Source organism: Camelus ferus, chromosome 4, assembly GCF_009834535.1.
Source record: "Camelus ferus isolate YT-003-E chromosome 4, BCGSAC_Cfer_1.0, whole genome shotgun sequence".
Classification (NCBI taxonomy): Eukaryota; Metazoa; Chordata; class Mammalia; order Artiodactyla; family Camelidae; genus Camelus; species Camelus ferus.
Genome location: NC_045699.1, coordinates 9,444,939 through 9,462,874, shown reverse-complemented (window position 1 = coordinate 9,462,874; position 17,936 = coordinate 9,444,939). Strand labels below are relative to the sequence as shown.

The 17,936-nt window shown below is 43.0% G+C and overlaps 1 protein-coding gene across 5 annotated transcripts in view; it reads right to left on the bottom strand.

Annotated features, from left to right (window-relative positions):
- FRMD3 (FERM domain containing 3) overlaps positions 1–17,936 on the bottom strand; it is a 296,566-nt gene that overhangs the window by 128,017 nt on the left and 150,613 nt on the right. For all 5 annotated transcript variants that reach the window (XM_032477519.1, XM_032477520.1, XM_032477516.1 and 2 more), the window contains one exon: positions 4,882–4,986. Coding sequence is in view for 3 of the 5 variants with exons in the window: in XM_032477516.1 (XP_032333407.1) it covers positions 4,882–4,986 (105 nt within the window). In the remaining 2 variants the exon portion in view is untranslated. The remainder of the gene's footprint in view (positions 1–4,881; positions 4,987–17,936) is intronic.

Below are 17,936 nucleotides of genomic sequence, written 5' to 3'. Positions count from 1 at the left end.
CCCAGCTTTATCAGTAAAACAGAATACTATTTTTATTACTACAGGAGAATACTACCCACCTTTTCCCTAGTCTGAGGCAATTAAGATTCCGGGGAGGCTATAGCTCAGTGGTAGAGTGCATGCCTAGCATGCACAAGGTCCTGAGTTCAATCCCCAGTACCTCCATTAAATAAGTAAATAAATAAAACCTAAATACCTACCCTGCAAAAGATTTTTAAAAAGAGATTTTATGGGTTCTTCAGAAGACAAATGTGGTGAAATTCAAGGGGATTTTTACTGACCATAATTCAATCTGTCAAAGTTTTTAAATAATGGAAATTCTGGGACTTTGCAATTAAAATAGCAATAGATACTCATCATTTGTGGAATCAGTCCTCACCACTCTCGGAGCATATGGGGCATGAGACATCCTGTCAAACATATGGTATTCCAAATGTAACAGTGCTAAATGTTTAATATTCCACAGTAGTGTACCATAAACCAAGTTGTGAAGAACTCTAGGCAAACCACCGACTCCCACAGGAGAGGTGAGCTCCACTTCAGCTTTTCTAACCAACCTGACTTTCTCTGTTGATTAGCTTTCCATTCAAATAATTGTTTTATTTTCCATTGAGAAAAAATATACGAGCTGGTAAAAATAATGTTGGTCGATTACTTGCTGCTTAAAGCTCTCATATCATGCTGTTGAGACTTTGAGCCCATTTTTTAAATTATCCAAGGCCCAATTTCCACCCACTCTCCCCAAAGATCATAATAACAGCCATCCTGCCTTTAAAAGAAATTATTAACATTTCTAGGTTTTAGACTTGTTAACCATGGCTGTACTTCCTCATGCAATTGCCTTACCTAGACTTAGCCAATGCATAGTAACAGTAATAATAACAATTACTAATAAAAAGAACACATACTATGTACTCAGTATGTACTGTCGGCTAAGCATTTACATACCATATCTCTCATTCCCCTATCAACCTCACATGTAGGTATTGTTATCTGTTTTAACAGTCAGGACAAAGACTCACAGAAGTTCAACGACCTTGGTCATCAGCGCTCAGGTTACTAACCAGCAGAGATGGAATTTACTTCACATGTTTCTGAGGACAAAGGCCAAGCATTTTTCTGAGATCAAAGTCCATGCGGCTTCGTGCAGCAACTACTCTGCAACCCATGTGGAAGCTACACTCACATTGTATCCTCAGAATAAAAGGCTGTAACAGCTGTATGATGCGGGGGGAAAGAGAACTATTCAGACAGCCTGCTAAGCAATTTAGTGGGGACATCAGAGAAGAGAGTTCTGTTTTGAAGTGGCCCCTATTTTTTCCCACTGTCTACACCCGAGTCTGAACACTAAAAATCAAACTAAACCAAGTCAAAATATAAAGAACAATGAAGCACATCAACCCAGAGACTTATCTTTCCTTCTTAAGAGGATTTTATTATAAGCTCTTCAAATTTTAAGTCCCTTCTTTAGAGGACTTATAATATATGCATTGCATATATTAAGTCTCTCCTCTTTCCTTCTCTCCTCTCCCTGCCTTCAGTTGTTTGTTTGTTTGTTTTTTCCTTTCTATTTTATCTCAGAAGGAAGATGTGTTTCCCACTGCTGGTGTGTTCCTACATCTTTTCATTTGTGGCTCCTGGTCAGCGCTGGGATAAGGTTTTTGGTTAGGTGGTTGTGGGTGGTGAAGTGGCATTTCTTTCTTGAGCTGCTGTTGCTATGCTATCCTCATAAAGTTGGGTGAACTGAACCAGCAGCAGAATCTCAATCGTCCTCAGATTCAGTCTGTGGCCTAACTTTGTCTTTAATAGTGGGTTTTTTTTTTTTCATTTATAACTGAAGTATAGTTGATTTACGATGTTGTGTTAGTTTGTGGTGTACAGCATAGTGATTCAGTCATATACAGAGAGAGACACTGTATATTCTTTTTCATTATTGGTTGCTGCAAGATATTGAATATGGTTCCCTGTGCTGTACCGTAGGACCTTGTTGTTTATTTAGTTTATATATAGTGGTTTGTATCTGCTAATCCCAAACTTCTAATTTATCCCTCCCTCCTCCATTTCTCCTTGTAACCATAAGTTTGTTCTCTACGTCTGTGAGAGACTTTGTATTTTAACTGAAAAAAATAATTTTAGACATACAGAACACTTGCAAAAATAGCCACCATCTTCCCTAGTGTTGGCACCTTATATAACCATAGTGCAATTATGGAAATTAAGAAAATACTAAACACAATACTATTAAAAACCACAGACCTAATCTAGCAGTTTTCCCACTTCTTTTCTCTGTTCCAGAATCCAATCCAGGATTCCGTATTGCCTTCATCGATGCACCTCCCTAATCTAAGAGAGTTCCCCAATCCTTCCTCGTCCTTCATGACCCGAACACTCTTGAAGAGTACTGGTGAGCTGTTTTGGAGAATGTCTCTTCCTTTAGTTTGTCATATGTTCCCTCAAGATCTGAATGAGGTTATGCGTCATCGGGAAGAGTACCACGGAGACACAGCGCAGCTATCATGGAGCACATGATGTGGGTCTGTCTTTTTACTGGTAGTGTTAACCTTGATCGCTTTGTCAAAGTGGTGTCTGTCAAGTTTCTCTGCTATAAAGTTATTATCGTCCCCTTTGTAATTTAAAAAATACCAGATGGGAGGGCAGGCAGGGAGGGGCTGCTTTGAGACTGTGCAAATATCCGATTTCTCTTCAAAATTCATCCACTGATTTTAGCACTCGTCTGTGGATCTAGCCCACAACAATTACTGTTGTGGCTTTCGTGGTAGTTTGACTATTTCTCTCATTTCCCTGACACTGATTAGATGGAATTCCTCTGTAAGGAAGAGCTGCCTCTTCTCCCTCTTGTATTTATTTATTCAGTTATGTATTTACCTCAGTATGGACTCATGGGGATTTGTTTCATTCTATGGATTATAATCCAACACCTTTGTTACTTGTTTTTTGGCTCCACTTGTTCCAGTTTGGGCCACTGGCAGTCCTTTCACACTGGCTCTGTGCCTTTCCTAGTGCCCTACAGTTTAGTCGTTTGAGCATCTTTATTTCCTGGTGCCACAAGATGCTCCAGGCTCACCCTGTGATTTCCCTGTCCCACCTGGTGGTCAGGTGACTAACGTGGTTTACAGAGTCTGGCCATGGGGACTCTAAACCATAATTCTAAATTCAAGTACTCACTGCATCACTCACTACCTGTGGGATGGGCAAGAAACAGTGGTTTTGAGCCTGTTTCTCCCTCCATACAAGGGTAATATCTTCATGGGCCATAAGAAATCGTGTCTATGAATGTCTTTATGCCGTGGTCCCCAACACTACTCAGAAGACAAAGCTGGGATGGCTGCATCAAAATTAGAATCAGGATGTGTTAAAACACATATTCCTGGACCTAGCCCCAGGAATTCTGACTCAGGGGATCTAGAATAAGGTCCACAGTAAGCATTTTTAGCAAAAACCTACGCTGATTTAGTTGCAGGGCCAGGTCTGGGAACCACTGTTATTCAGGAGCAAACCCCACACAAAGCCCCTCCGTGATCTCATGTCAGCCCCGCATCCTCACCAGTGTCCTGCTACCCTCCTCTCACTCAGGTGAATGCTTGGCCCACTGAAGGATCCCCAAGGGCCACAGGAAACCAAAACCTCCTTCCTCTGAGCTACTGCACTGTATCCCTTTATAGAAGATTAATCCTTACTAAGAGGTCAATTAGATGCTCCATGTTTCAGAAGACTATTCCTTAAATATCCTCCTCCTTTACAAAAACACACTTTGTGAGCCTCTCCCTCGTTGTATCAGGTCAGTAAATACAAAACCAAGAACCAGGTGGGGCTGTGGGGAGGGAAGAGGGGTCAGGGAGATGAGCAGGGACACTAGTAAGGAGGAGAGCAAATTAAAGAGGGCAGTCATCCCCAGCTGACCCCCTCACACATTGCCCTGCTTGTCAGTAGGGCAGGGTAAGAACAGGGCAAACAGAGCCTGGAGCAGGTACAGGACCTTTTAACCCATGGCTGGGACCCACAGTAGGGTTGCAGGAATGAGAAACCTTAGGTGATGGGAGATGGGATGGAGATTCCTGGGGTCTTTTTGATGTGCGGGGCACACATCACTGAGGTTGGCATATGCTATGCTATGCTATGCTCTTAGGCTGGTACACCAGCTCAAAAGGCAAGACTCCCCTGCTCACTCTTATGCACCAGCCGACATCAGAAAGGACAGGTGTGTCCAGGAGACTGAATACAATGGGGGCTGTCAATTTCGTAGTGCCCAAGGAGCAGCTTTCAAAGGATCTTAACCCATAATCTGCAAAAGTTGGGTTTTTTTTTTAAGGTGAGGTAAAATTCACATATCATAAAATTAACTATTTTAAAGTATACATTTCAGTGGCATTTAGTACACTCACAATGTTGTCTATCTACCACCTATATTAAATTTCAAACATTTTCATCACCCCAAAAAGGAAACCTTGTGCACATCAAGCAGTCACCCCCTTGTTTCCCTCTCTACCAACAGCTTTTTATAGTGAGGGGTGGATTTTTCTCAATAGTGAGACTTTATGCAGCCACTGTCTAAGGAGCTTTTGGTAACTTTGGGTTCAATGGGCACAAGAACATTCTCTCTTCAACCAGGTGGTAGCAGCCTTCTGGGAAGGCCTAAGGTAAGTTTCCCTTTGCCCTGCCACATTCAGTTCAATGGGAACAGTGCCAGATTCTTACACTACACGAACATACACACAGACACACACACCCCAGGCTGGTGAGTTTCATGTGGTCAATAACCCTGAGAACAAGTGCATCACAACTGCTCTGGGAAGAGCCTATTTAGCATCCCACAGTCTGAGTGACTCCCCCAAATGGGTCCAGACAGAGGTCAGCTCTTACCCGCTGTTTCTCTGGGTCCACATAACGAATGCCAAAGTAGTCCTTCTCCAGCAAGCTGTAGTAGTTGCAGATGTGGTCAATAAGAAACTGCCCCTTGGTCTCCCTCTGCAAAGGAAGCACATTTATGTTTCAGCCAAAGCTCGTCTTATACATTAATGTCTAAAATGTGCCTCATTCACTCTGATAGGTCTGTGCTTACACACATGGATTCGCTCACTCCAATCTCTGGAGAAGAGGCTCCCAAACTTTTTTTTTTTTTCCAGTTTTATTAGAATTGTTCCAATTTGACTGCACATATACAATGTACTGAATGTAAATACACATACACAATATACTGTGTATATTTTTTAAATTTACACATATGTTCATTGTTTCTAAGAACGTTTAGAGTTTTAGCTTTTTAAATTTACATAGTCATCAAAGGAATAAAGCCAATCACAAAATAAGAATTAATTCAAAAAGATACACACACCCTGCTATTAACAGCAACAGTTATTTATAATTGCCAAGATAGAGGCTTCCGAAGTCTTCACTGCAATCCACAGTGAGAAATTTTTTTTACACTGTAAGCTGATACACAGACACACACAGACTTGAAACAAAAAGAACATCAAAAAGCGGACCCAAAAGGATACCAAACAATGCCCGGCATAGATGAATATGCTCTACTAAAGTTCTGTTTTATTCTATTATATGCCATTTAATTTTTCTCATGCTATTTATGATTCAGAACACTGATTTCACAACTCGATACCTAGTGGAGATCCATAGTTTGCAAAGCCACAGACGATTCCACATATAATGCACCTGATGGTTTGTGCTAATTGCACTGTAGGTATTCGTTTATTCAGTCCTCACAACAATCCTACAAGGAAGGTCCCCATTTTATACCTAAAGAGAGGTTCAAAGTCACACAACACATACAGAGCAAAGTAGGATTTGACCCAGGCCACCAGGCTGCAGAACCCAGGCTCCCACCGTACCACTTTGCCTCTCTCTGCGTGTGTCTACTCTGCTAGAAGGCAGGGTCTGGATGGTATGGAAATGCAACGGATGCTATCAGACAGAACACCCCACCTCCCACCAGGAAAGGGAGGCAAATCTGCTGCCTCAGGCCTCACAGCCACAATATCACACCCATAAATCAACATAAAAAGGCACTAAGGGAAACTGGAGGGCGCCCAGGACTGGGATTCCAAGACAGGTCTGGGTGACCTTGAGCAAAATCCCCAGCTGTTTCCACATCAGTAAAATGAGTTGGTTGGACTAGATTTCTAAATTGGCTAGATTATTTTCCCTCCTAAAATTCTATGAGTAACAGATGTATCAGCTAAATCTGATTAAGATAAATACCATTACAGCAAAACTCCTTAATAGCAAAGACCCTTCCAAGCCCTCAGCAGGATATTTGATAACTTTCTGCTTCAATCAAAGTCACTAACAGACCCATGGGGTGTTTTAGGGATGGAATGTGACCTACAAAAATAAATGAGAAATTAGAGACATTAAGTGAGCTATTCTTCCAATCCACTAAAAATAATTTTGGAAGATCAGTTTGGTCTATGTTACATGATTATCTTTTCATTAGAATTCCCTAACATCAGCTTGGGAAGTTGATGAAAAAGTCACTCACTGGCCTGGGATGCACCACACAGAACAAAGGACTGGGGCTTATAAGCCATACTGTGACATGAAGCCTGATTTTCCTGAAATCACTTTTGAGTTTAATTTTGAATGAGCTTTGAACTTTTACTTCCTTTTTAAGAGAACCCATTTGATGTCACTCAAAAGGGACAGCACATCAAAATGGAACTTGTTTTGAGATTTCTGTAATTGTTTTTTTTAGCCCAGGAAGCTCACATGGCAAGCTGTATCTGATGACAGCTAAATCCAATGCCCAGAATATAATCAATGGACATAGTTCTTTTCACAGATTTACCCTGTAACCCATACGTCTTAAAGAGGCTGCTGCAGGATCAAATCACTGAACACAACACACGAGTTCCTCATTTTATGATTGGATTGCCAAGCTCTCTGCAACAGGATTTACTGTGGTGGACCACCCCCGCCATATGCAAGACACACAAGACATGTGGGCTAAGGCAAAGCGTTGTAATGACGTGGGACTGAACAGACCTTGACTGTACCTGACAGCTACTGCTAGCATTTTGCTGTGAAGAAAATGTAGCACTCCAAAGCACAACAAAGACTTTTTTTTTTTTAATGATTAAACACAGCAAACAATATACACTCTACAGCAATTCTCAGACTACCTAAGATCCCTGAGAGAAGGAGACGCCACTGCAGAAAATGTAGTGACTGGATAATACAAGTGTGGCTGAAACAGGAATCAATACTTTCCACAAAAGCAGGTGAGGCCAGTTCCCACGGTTCTGTTAGAGCAGCAGATAGCTTGATATGAGTAGGAAAAGGGGTGCGCCACCAAATGGCGGGAAACCATACATCTTATGAACAATGGGGGGTCCTTGCAGACAGAGAAAAGCAGGGACCTCCAGACTGATGAGAAATCAGACTTTGGGGTGACAAGTATCCTGCAGGCAGGCAAATAAAGATGGGAAAAGGCAGGAATCTCTGGCATCCAAATGTAACCTTCTGCTCATTATGCCCTCATTACAATAAAATTAGCCTTGCAACGTAGAAGTACCCATCATGCACCAATGCCGTGATACTTCTGACCAAGACTAAAACATGACAAAAATCCCTGCTCCCCTTGGGAAGGCGGAGCTGGGACGAAAATCAGAGAATACAGCCCCCAAATCCCTCCCCACTGAATATTCTGCCCTTTTATTTTATCTTTTAAAATTTACTTTATTTATATATTTATTTTTTATGGAGGTATAGTCAATTTATAACGTTGTGTCAATTTCTGGCGCACAGCATAACGTTCTGCCCATTTATTTTTTCACCCTATGTAACCAGCTTGCCACAGACACTCAGCACAGTGGCTCACCTGCACCTGCCCGCTCACCCCTTGAGAGCATCCTATCACTTAGTAAATCCTCGCTTTACTTTCTCCACCTCCGTGTCTCCTTCTCTGAATTCTTGCTGCCACGGAGACAAGAACCTAATCTCTGGTAACAGTTCCAGGCCACCAGGTGGGTTCTAGGTCTCTGCTCTTCAGAGCACCACCCTCAGTCCAGCAATATTGCAGCAAACTCAGCATCGCCTGGGAGGGAGCTTGTTGGAAACACAGAATCTCAGGCACTGTCCCTAATCTGCATTTTAGAAGATCCCTCAGTTATTCATATGCTCATTCAAGTCTGAGAAGCATTGGTCCAGGGGAATTTCCCCAATATGGGAAAAGTGCAGAAACTGTACCTGTCTCCAGAAGTCACCAGAAAAAAAAAAAAAAGCCTACTTTCCCTTGAGAACTCTCTATTCCTCAACCCAGAAAAGTCAAAGTTTTTTCCAATGTAGAGAACACAAACTGAGATGCTCTACGTCGCTGCTTCATGCCAAGGAAGCCAGTTTACAGCCTCATGTCCTGCTCTGTTCCCCTCCTGCCTGGAAATCTGGACAGTGTTCTCACTGCCATTTAAGCTCCTATCATTACTACTTCTGTGCATTAAGCCCAGCTCTTGCACTAAACAAAAGGCCACCCAGGCCCAGCACAAGGGCTGGAAGCTCGTTCAGGCTCAGGTGTGTGAGGGGGCGGAAGTGCAGCTGCCAGCCCCACACCCCACACTTCAGGGAAGGAGCTAGGGGGTGAGCACTGGATCTGTCCCTCACCTTCCAACCCTGGAACTCCAGCAAACTGGCCCAAACCCTCCACTCACTTTCTCCTGAAGTTTCTGAGGGTAGAGGCCCCTGTTCACACCCTACCCTGCTGCCTAAGCCAGTACCTGGCACACTCGGTGTTACTGAATGAATAAATGAGGCATTGCTTTCTCTCACGGAAAACCTGTTCCAGAAACTAACAGTGAGCCTCAGGTAAGACAGCACAGTCCTCATATTAGAGATTCCCCAAACGTAGTAGAATAGTAAAAAAAAAAAAAAAAAAAAAACAAACTTATGTCTACACAAAAATGTGTACATAGTGCTTACAGCAGCTTTACTCATAACTGCTAAAAATTGGAAGCAACCAAGATGTCCTTCAATAGGCAAATGGACAAAAAAAAAATTGGTGCATCCATATAATGGGATATCATTTAATGATGAAAAGAAATTAGCCTTTAAGTCATGAAAGAAATGAAGGAAACATAAATGCATATTGTTAACTGAAAGAAGCTAGTCTGAACAGGCTACACGTATTGCGTACAAATGACATTTTGGAAAAGGCGAAACTATAGTAACAGTGAAAAGATCAATGGCCACTGAGAGGGGAGGAGGGAGTGAACAGATGAAAGAAAGGATTGTCAGGGCAGTGAAACTATTCTGTGTGATACTGCAATGGTGGATATAGGACATAATTGTCAAAACCTATAGAAATATATAGCTCAAGGTGGAACCCTAATATAAACTATGGAATTTACTTGACAATAACATAGCACTATTTGGCTCATCAATTTAACAAACATATGACACTAATTAACGCAAGATGTTAGCAACAGGGGAAACCAGGTTGGGGGAGAGGTGATTATATGGAAACTCTGCTTTCTGCTCAGTTTTTCTTTAAACCTAACACTACCCTAAAACGTAAAGTCTATTAATTTAAGAAGTAAGAAAGGGAAGGGGGAGGGAGGCAGGGAGTGGGGAGGGAAGGAGGAAGCCAGCAGAACACCTCAGGGGACATGCAGATAAACACTGCAACTCAGGAGGCTGACAAAGGAAATAAGTTCAAGAGAATAATCTTTTAATTATTCAAAATAAAAGTGAACATAAAGACCTTTCCTTTCATTATTTTGAGTTCCAAAGGGGAAATATACATTTTAAAGCAGTCTCCTCTCCGGTGGCCAAGACACGATTTTAAGCCAAGTGTTTTCAGAAGCAAGCTGTCTTCATTAATCAGAATTTAAATACACCTTCACTTAATACCTGCTTTTTTGCCTTAGTCTAGCCCATAATCTGCAACACTCGTTTCTCTAACAAGCATTGTGAAATAGACAGGCCAAGCCCTCTGGGCCCCAGGCATCAGCATCAGGAGAGGAGACACCAGCATCACCTCCGCTTCTGAGACTGGGACTGCATTTGCTTAGAATCTCCTGTGTGCCTGGCACTGAGGGCCATGCTCTTTTTTTCTTTTTTTTTTTTTTTTAATTTATTTGGTTGGGGGAGTAATTAGTGATTTATTTATTTATATATTTTAATGGACGTACTGGGGATTGAACCCAGGACTTCATGCATTTGCTAAGCACACACTCTACCACTGAGCTACACCCTCCCCAATGCTCTTTAAATTATCTCAGCTATTCATCTGATTTAATCCACGTGAGCCCCAGGAGCTAGCTGCTTTTCCATTTTCTAGGAGAGGAAGATAAACCTTAGAGTGGTTGAGTAACTTACCCAAAATCACACAGCAAGCTAACAGCAAAATTCAGGTTTGAACTCCAGCCTCACAGAGTCCAAAAAGAAAAGACCAGAGTTATGAAAAGGAGCAATGCTTTCATTTAAAAGAGGAAGAACCACAGAATGTTGGAGTTGGGAGGTACAGTAGAGAGAGAGAATCTGATCCAAGCCCCTCATTTCAGAAATGGGGAAACTGAAGCTCAGAGAGGTTAAAATGAGATAACATAAATTATTTCATTTTAACTGTGAATAAAGTTTAGCGTTGGAGACAAGATGTATCAGTTAGGACAGGCCAAGGTGACTGCTGCAGTAACAGAGAATCCCAACGTGTCAGTGGGCTAATACCACACAGGTTTATTTTTCACCTATAATACATAGCCAAGGGGTGGGCTTTTCTCATCATAGCTTAGGGATCCAGGATGATGAATTCTTCTCAACAGCAGCTTCAGCAGTCACCAGAGCAGTGGGAAGGGAATGTGGTAAATCCAACACTGGTTTTAAAATGTATGTCACTTCAGCTCATCAGCCAAAGGAAGTTAAAAATCACTGCCTAACGTTAAGAGGAGAGGGAAATGAAATTCTACCAGGTACCCAGAAGAATGAGAAATGAAATACCTGTGAAGAATCCTAATACCCATCACACAAGGATAGTTGGACACTGGGCCAACATTTAATTAGCATAATGTGCCAGATTTGCCCTCTGAAAGGGCATTTTTAAAATACTCACCTAGAACAGCATGGCCACCCATTTTACAACCTTCACAAATTTACCGTGGGTGTCTCTGTAACAACTTAAGGAATTCAGTGAGTTTGGAATCTATGATTTAACTGGAATCACCTACTGATCATATGTTTTAAATTATATGAGAATATAGCGTTCCAAGAAAAATATGGCAATAGTCAATTAGGAGCTGCTATTTACACACAAGGAGAGCAAAGAGATCGCTTCTGTTTATTCAATTGTTAATGCATCCAGGAGCTTAATAAGGAAGATCGAATTCCTCCTGAAATTGCATACAAATGTCTACAGTGAGCTCAATAGTTTTAAAAAAAAAACTTCAGGTCTAATGAAGCATAGATAGGCTCCCTAGTCCTGTCTATCTGTCAAGAGCCTTGGGCTGAGGGATCCTGAAGTTCCTGAGAATAATGTGACAGGGCAGCTCTCGGCCCATCTAAGATGATGGGGTAATGCAGCTGGACCAAGAGCGGCTGAATGGTTTATGCAGAAACTCAAAATCACGTACAGTTATCGTTTAGCGAGGCGCTGCTCAGGTAGGGGAGAAATTTCCTCCTCCTACGCAATAAAAAAAAGAAAACTAAACAAGGGCAGAGATGAATTTGCGAGAAGACTGTATACATGTAGCTCTACTACACCCATGGGAGTCGACGTGACTCAGCCTTTGCAAGGCCCAGACACATGTAAAATCCTGAAAAGAAATTCAACTCTCCAGTATCTGTTCTCAAGGAACATTTAAGAGAATCCAAGGTCTAGCCCACAACATTTCCCATACCCCTTTAAGCCTCTCTAAATCGTCTTGTACCCTCCAGGGGCTGTGAAAACTTTCACCCTCAAATTTCCTCCTCATGGCACAACCACAGGCTTCATCTTTTATCTCCTCCCCTACTAAGATGTAGTTTGATGGCATTATTTGCAGCAAGAAATCATTTTTTCCTCTTCAGGAGAAACGAGGAGGAAGAAAGTGAAAAGTCAAAGCAGGCAGGTGGCTTGAACCTCACGTGTGCTTAGAACCGCAGAGGTGAAGTGGCTTTAAAGGACACTCTGCAATGACGCCGATCACTGCCCAAGAGCATCCTGACAAAGTTGCAAAGTCTGGGGATGGACCGGGCTGGGTGAGGAAAGAGGGGATCCCACTGGACAATAGATTAGTCTCAGAATATCTCCCACGACTCCGGCATACACATGCCTAGACATGACTGCCCCACGGGGAATTACAATTCAGTGTGTTAAGCAATATGACAATGATCATAACCAGGGACAGGAATAAAAGCCACAAAGCACTGAGTGCCAACTGTAAATTAGAGCCCACGCTAAGAGCTGCACAGAGGTTATGTCATTCGCTCCTTCCAACAATCCTATCACTGGCCTTATTTGGATGGATGACCTCCTAGAAATGTATGATTTCCGCCCACCTCCATTCCTAATTCTTCCAAACTGCATTTCCCTCCCCCCTTTTCTGAAACCCTGCTCTTTCGGCAAAAGACCTATCCAGCGTGGTCCATAATTTTCACTCTGTGAAGGCCTGATGCTTCACTTCAACAGTGTCATTCTAGAAGATTCCTGCATCAGTAGCCAGGCGATTAGCTGGTCTGTAGCCCACACGGCCCCTAAAACTCCTGAACCAACCTTCTGTGTGCTGGGAGGGTACACGTGCACGCACACACACAGACACACACAAGGATTTATCAAAAATATTTAAAGACGGAAAGGCGTAGGCCAGGTTCCCCGACTATCACACTCCCCCATTCTTCAAGTGATTAGTCACAAAGGAGGACCAACATCTTGGTAATATTTACATCTCTACCAACTACACAGCAACCCAAGCCAAGGCTGTTGTGTATTTTTTTCTTATTAACCTAAAAATAGAGACAATGATTGACATGAATTTTAACAGCCATTATCAGCTATTACAAACCAACCTCCTTCTTTAACTCTCCTCTGCCTTTTTTTGCTCTTGGCAGCAGACAGGAGCTCCCCGAAGGAAGGAAAATATCAGATGCAATCTACCAGCTCCTTGTACCCAAGGAATTTTGGCCCATTGTTTAGCAACGCACAACACAGAGCCTGATGGCCCGGTATAAATACATCAGAAAACACGGAAACTCCTGTTCAAAAGCAAGTATAAAAATGAGAACCCCTTCAGGGATTCACACTTAAGAATGCATGAAAAGATATTCAAGACCGAACATAAAATGCAAAAAAGACTATAAGATGGAATGAACGATTCTGGTAAAACTCCCATTTTTACATATGTGTGCCTATTTCTACCCATGCATTCATGTACACATAGACACAATGAATAAAGACTTACAGGCCAAAAGGCTAAGTGTGGATGATATCTGCAGGAGATGAGAGCTTGTTACTTTTAGTTTTTCTTCACTCCTATTTGCATTTTCCAGCTTTTCTACAAATAACAAGCACTAGGTTGTCTATCAGTGTAATGTATTTCTTTCTAATCACTTTTTAATCACTGAGGTTTAATCACTGGTTTACTCTGTGAAGGTAACATATGGACTATTCTCCCAAGGCTAAGGGCTTCAAGCATCCTTAAGATTCACAAACCAAAAGCCCAGTGATCATCATTAGCTGGAAGTCCTGCCTCCTTTGCACCCAGGAAGCAAAAGAGGCAAGAGATAGAAGTCTGGGTGCAGTGAAGATGTTTCTGATCTTAAAGTCCCAGTACAGACTTAGAGTTCCCTGACTCTGCCAACCAATGGCCCTGGACAACTCACCAACCTTTCTGGTCCTCCATGTGCCCAACAGTGGGCTGGCCCAGACGACAGTGAGGATGCATTCCAGACCCAAGCTCCTGCAGTTCTGGGTTTCCACACTGCCTCCTCGGCAGAGGGCTGCCCCACTTTGTCCAACTTGAGTTGATTCATTTGCATCCAAACACAAATAGGAAAGGTGCACCCTGAATATTTACATCATGGGACTTGGCAGGAGCAGCTCTGGGATAATGAAAGATGCTGCTGAACGTGTCCATCACCCCTCCTCCAAGCCAACGCCTGCCGTGAGGGTGGGACCAGAGCTGACAGAGGATTTTAGCTTGGAAAGTTTGTTGGGAATGGGGCAGGGCTGCGTGACTGGCTCTTGTTTTCTGTCCTGATGAAAATTCTGCCAATTTTATTCAGTCACAGATTAGATCAAAGAGTAAGCTCTGGGGTGGGGGGAGTGTGTGAAAATTATCAAAGGGCATGAACTTACAGTAATAAGATAAATCAGTTCTGGGGATGTCATATACAGCATGGTGACTACAGTTAATACTGTATTGTGTAACTGAAAGTTGGTAAGAGAAGATTTTTAAAGTTCTCCCCATACAAAACCAAATTATAACTATGTGGGGTGTTGGATGTGTTAACTTTATTATAATCATTTTGTATATCATATATATAAATCAAATTGTTGCATTGTACACCTGAACCTTACACAATGTCTCATGTCAATTATACCTCAGTAAGGCTGGGTTTGTGGGGAAGAAATAGAAAGATACCATGGTTGACCTCTAAGATCCATAGATTAACTATAAACCAGGGGAGAAAGTAACTTCTGTTTTATTTTACATAGCCAATTTGTTATCTTTTGCAGCAATTCTATCAAATTCCATTCCCCATTTCCACATCCCCCCAACACACATACACACTCTGAAAAGTTGGTTGTAATGTTTATGCAAGGCAGCCAGGGTTAGGAATCAGAAAAACTGATAAACAGTATTGGTTAGGAACTGTGTGCATCTTCAGATGTCCTAGAGCACGGGAAATAGTCCTTCTCAGCTTCTTCTGCCTCCAGCCACAGGACACTAAGTTTCCCTGCTTCCTCTACCTCACAGCTGCCAGCTCCCATCTCTTTCTACCAAGGGCCTCTCAATCTTTTTTTTTTTTTTTTTAATAAAGGTATTGGGGATTGAACCCAGGACCTTGTGCGTGCTAAGCATGTAATCTACCACTGAGCTATTTCCCTCAGGTCTCTCACTATTTCCTCGCCATCTACATGGCCAAAAGTTGTAAGGTGAGAACAAAAGTCAGAGGCCACCAGAGCCGAAGAATTCTTTATGATGCACTGAAGTGCCCTGGAGGACCAGCCTGGAAGACTTACTGAGTTCAGGGATCCACTGCAGAGTTGACAAACACATGCTTTCGTGCAAACAAGGAGAACCAGCCCCCAAAGATTCTACCCAGGCCCCCTGGGAGGGAGGAAAGCCAGATAACAGGTAATAATCTGATTAGTTAATTGCATGTATCTCAAGAAAGGAAGTTGAGGTGGCTTTTCTCCTGCAAATCAAGGAAAGGTCCTGCTGGTAAGCCTCCCAGATAAGAGCACGTCTTCCAACTCATGATTGCTGCTCCCCCAAGATGCAGCTGCACCTCAGAAAGTTACTTCCTTGGGCCTTGGACAATGAACAGGATGCCAAAGGGTCCCCATTTGGCGGTCAGTAGATATTAGCCAGTGTTTGCAAGGACACACTCCCATGAAGAGAACAGGCATATTCAGAAATGTAAACTGTATGTATCTGCTGTTCAAGCAGCTGAGTTTGTGTTGTTGTTGTTATTGTTTGTCTTTTATTTTCCTCCAGTTCATTTCATCACTCAAATGCCATTCCCCTGCATGAAAAAAGCCCTCCCCTCTAGCTACCAAAATGCTGTCATTGACGTGTTTGCCTGCTCGTGCTGCAGACTTGGCTGCAGGACTTGTGGCTGCGTTAGAGCCCTCACAGACCCCCGCCCCCGGACCCTCAGTGACACCTCTGTCCTCTGATCTCATTTGGAAATTGATGACACGCTGCCTCGCTCCTCTCACTGCCGTCAGGTGTGATGCTGTAACTCTGGCTCTATCACTTCTCTCAAACTTTCTTTTCTCAACTAAATATCTTCTCCTTCAAATTCTTCCTAGAACATCACAGAATAATTTGTACATGGTAAATGATTAAAAAGAGTAATTAAACCCCAGTGAAACATCTTTTTTACCTACCAATTTCACAAAGCCAAAAAATTCGAAAAAATAGCCAACCCCGTCAAGAGTGCAATGAAGGAATTAAACCCAGTAGAAGTCAATATTATACTGGGTATATGTGAAACTTTTTAGATATTAATTTAGGGGATTTTTAAAACCCCTATTTTCTCTCCTCTTACTCAGACTTCTTCCCCCATTTAAAGAAGTAGCAGGCTCTGTGATTCCTAACCTCAGAGGATGTGTGTGGCAGAGTGAAAATTAATAGCTAGATTTTGTTTTCAAATGTCTAAACCTACTGAGAAGAGGAGCATGAAAAGTGTACTGCTGTGTAACAAACTGTTCCAGAAACAGAGGGGCTTAAAACAATAACTTCATATTATCTCTCATGATTCTGCACAGTGACTGAGCTCAGCTAGATGGTTCTTGGCTGGGGTCCCTTACATTGTTGCAGTCACATGGTGGCTGTGGCTGGAAGCATCTGAAGAGATCTTCACTCACATCCTGGTGCCTGGCTGAGCTGGGCTGGCTGGAGTGGTTGGGGGCTACTGGACTCTCCCCGTCTCCCCTTCTCCCTTTTCATGTGTCCTCTCTCTGCTTCTAGCTTGGGCTTTCTCACAGCATGACAATCTCAGGCCAGACCTCTTAACTGGCAGCTTGCTTCCTCCAGGATGAGCATTCCCTAAGGGTCCCAGCAGAAGTTACCTTCTATGCAATGTCTATTCCAGTGCATTCTGTCGGTTACAAGTCAGTCATTAAGGCCACATTCAAGGGAAGGGCAATTAGACCTTCCTTCTCAATGGGAGGAGCAGCAGAGAATTGACGCCTGTCTTTAACCCTTCAAACTCCTCTAAATTTAAAAGAAGGAAGAGGACACGCCCTATAGACGTGGGCTTGCTCCCTGGATATGCTCTCTGTTGGCAGAAGACATTAGGGAGCAGAGATGCGGTGCATTGAGGGATCCACAGCCACAAGCACTGGGCTTTCTGGCCTCACCAGACTGCCATGTCTCAAAATATCCACCAAGTCCCAGGGATGAGCTGATGTGGACATACGGCCAATGACGAACATGCCCAAGTGGGGGCAAGGTCAGGAAAAGACAGATAAGAAATTTCCAACCACCCTTGTAGGGTGGGAGATGGCATCAAAATTTTGTTGATTTATGGAAAGGAGTTGCAATATCTCTTCCAGCTTGGGTTTGGGGCCTGGCATCCCCTGTCATAACACTGGGTATCAGTCCCTAAGTTTTACTCCTTCCAATTTGAGCCTTCAGTAAAGAGTGATTCTGTGCCTCAAAGCTGATCCCTCTGGTTATCTCCTTTCATTACGATTACCAGAGCAGAGTTAAGCTACCCACAAGCACACAGCAGCACATGCACTGAAAGATCAACCATTGAAGCACAGAGAAGACAGTGGAGAGGCTAATCCAGAGCTCAATCGGGAGATGGATTTTCCATTCCACGCTGGAAAAAAGAAGTGAAGGAAGACAGCTACCCAGCTATAACCAATATAACACCCAATCTGTCGTCCCCAGATGCTCCCTAGGCAGTTCCAAGAATGTTGCAATAAATTATATAGTCTGCTGCATTGTCCCAAGACAATCAGTTCTGTGCAGGTCAGCAGCATGCTTGGTAGTGCAGAAGTTCTGGGTCTACAGACATGAAGGTTAACTTCTCCTCCACCAGGATCCCAGAGAGTAGCCCCGACAGAGATGGGATGCTGAGCAGAAAGGCCATGAAGATGGTGGCCCAGGGAGCTTTGAAAGCGCACAATATCCTACCCAGGACAAGAAGCCAGGCCAGGAGACCAGAACGCCCAGTCCTGGTTTTGCAAGTTCCCGGTTGAGAATGGAAGCAGCTGCCCCACTCCTGCTGTCCTTACAACTCCCTTTCTAGCATTTGCC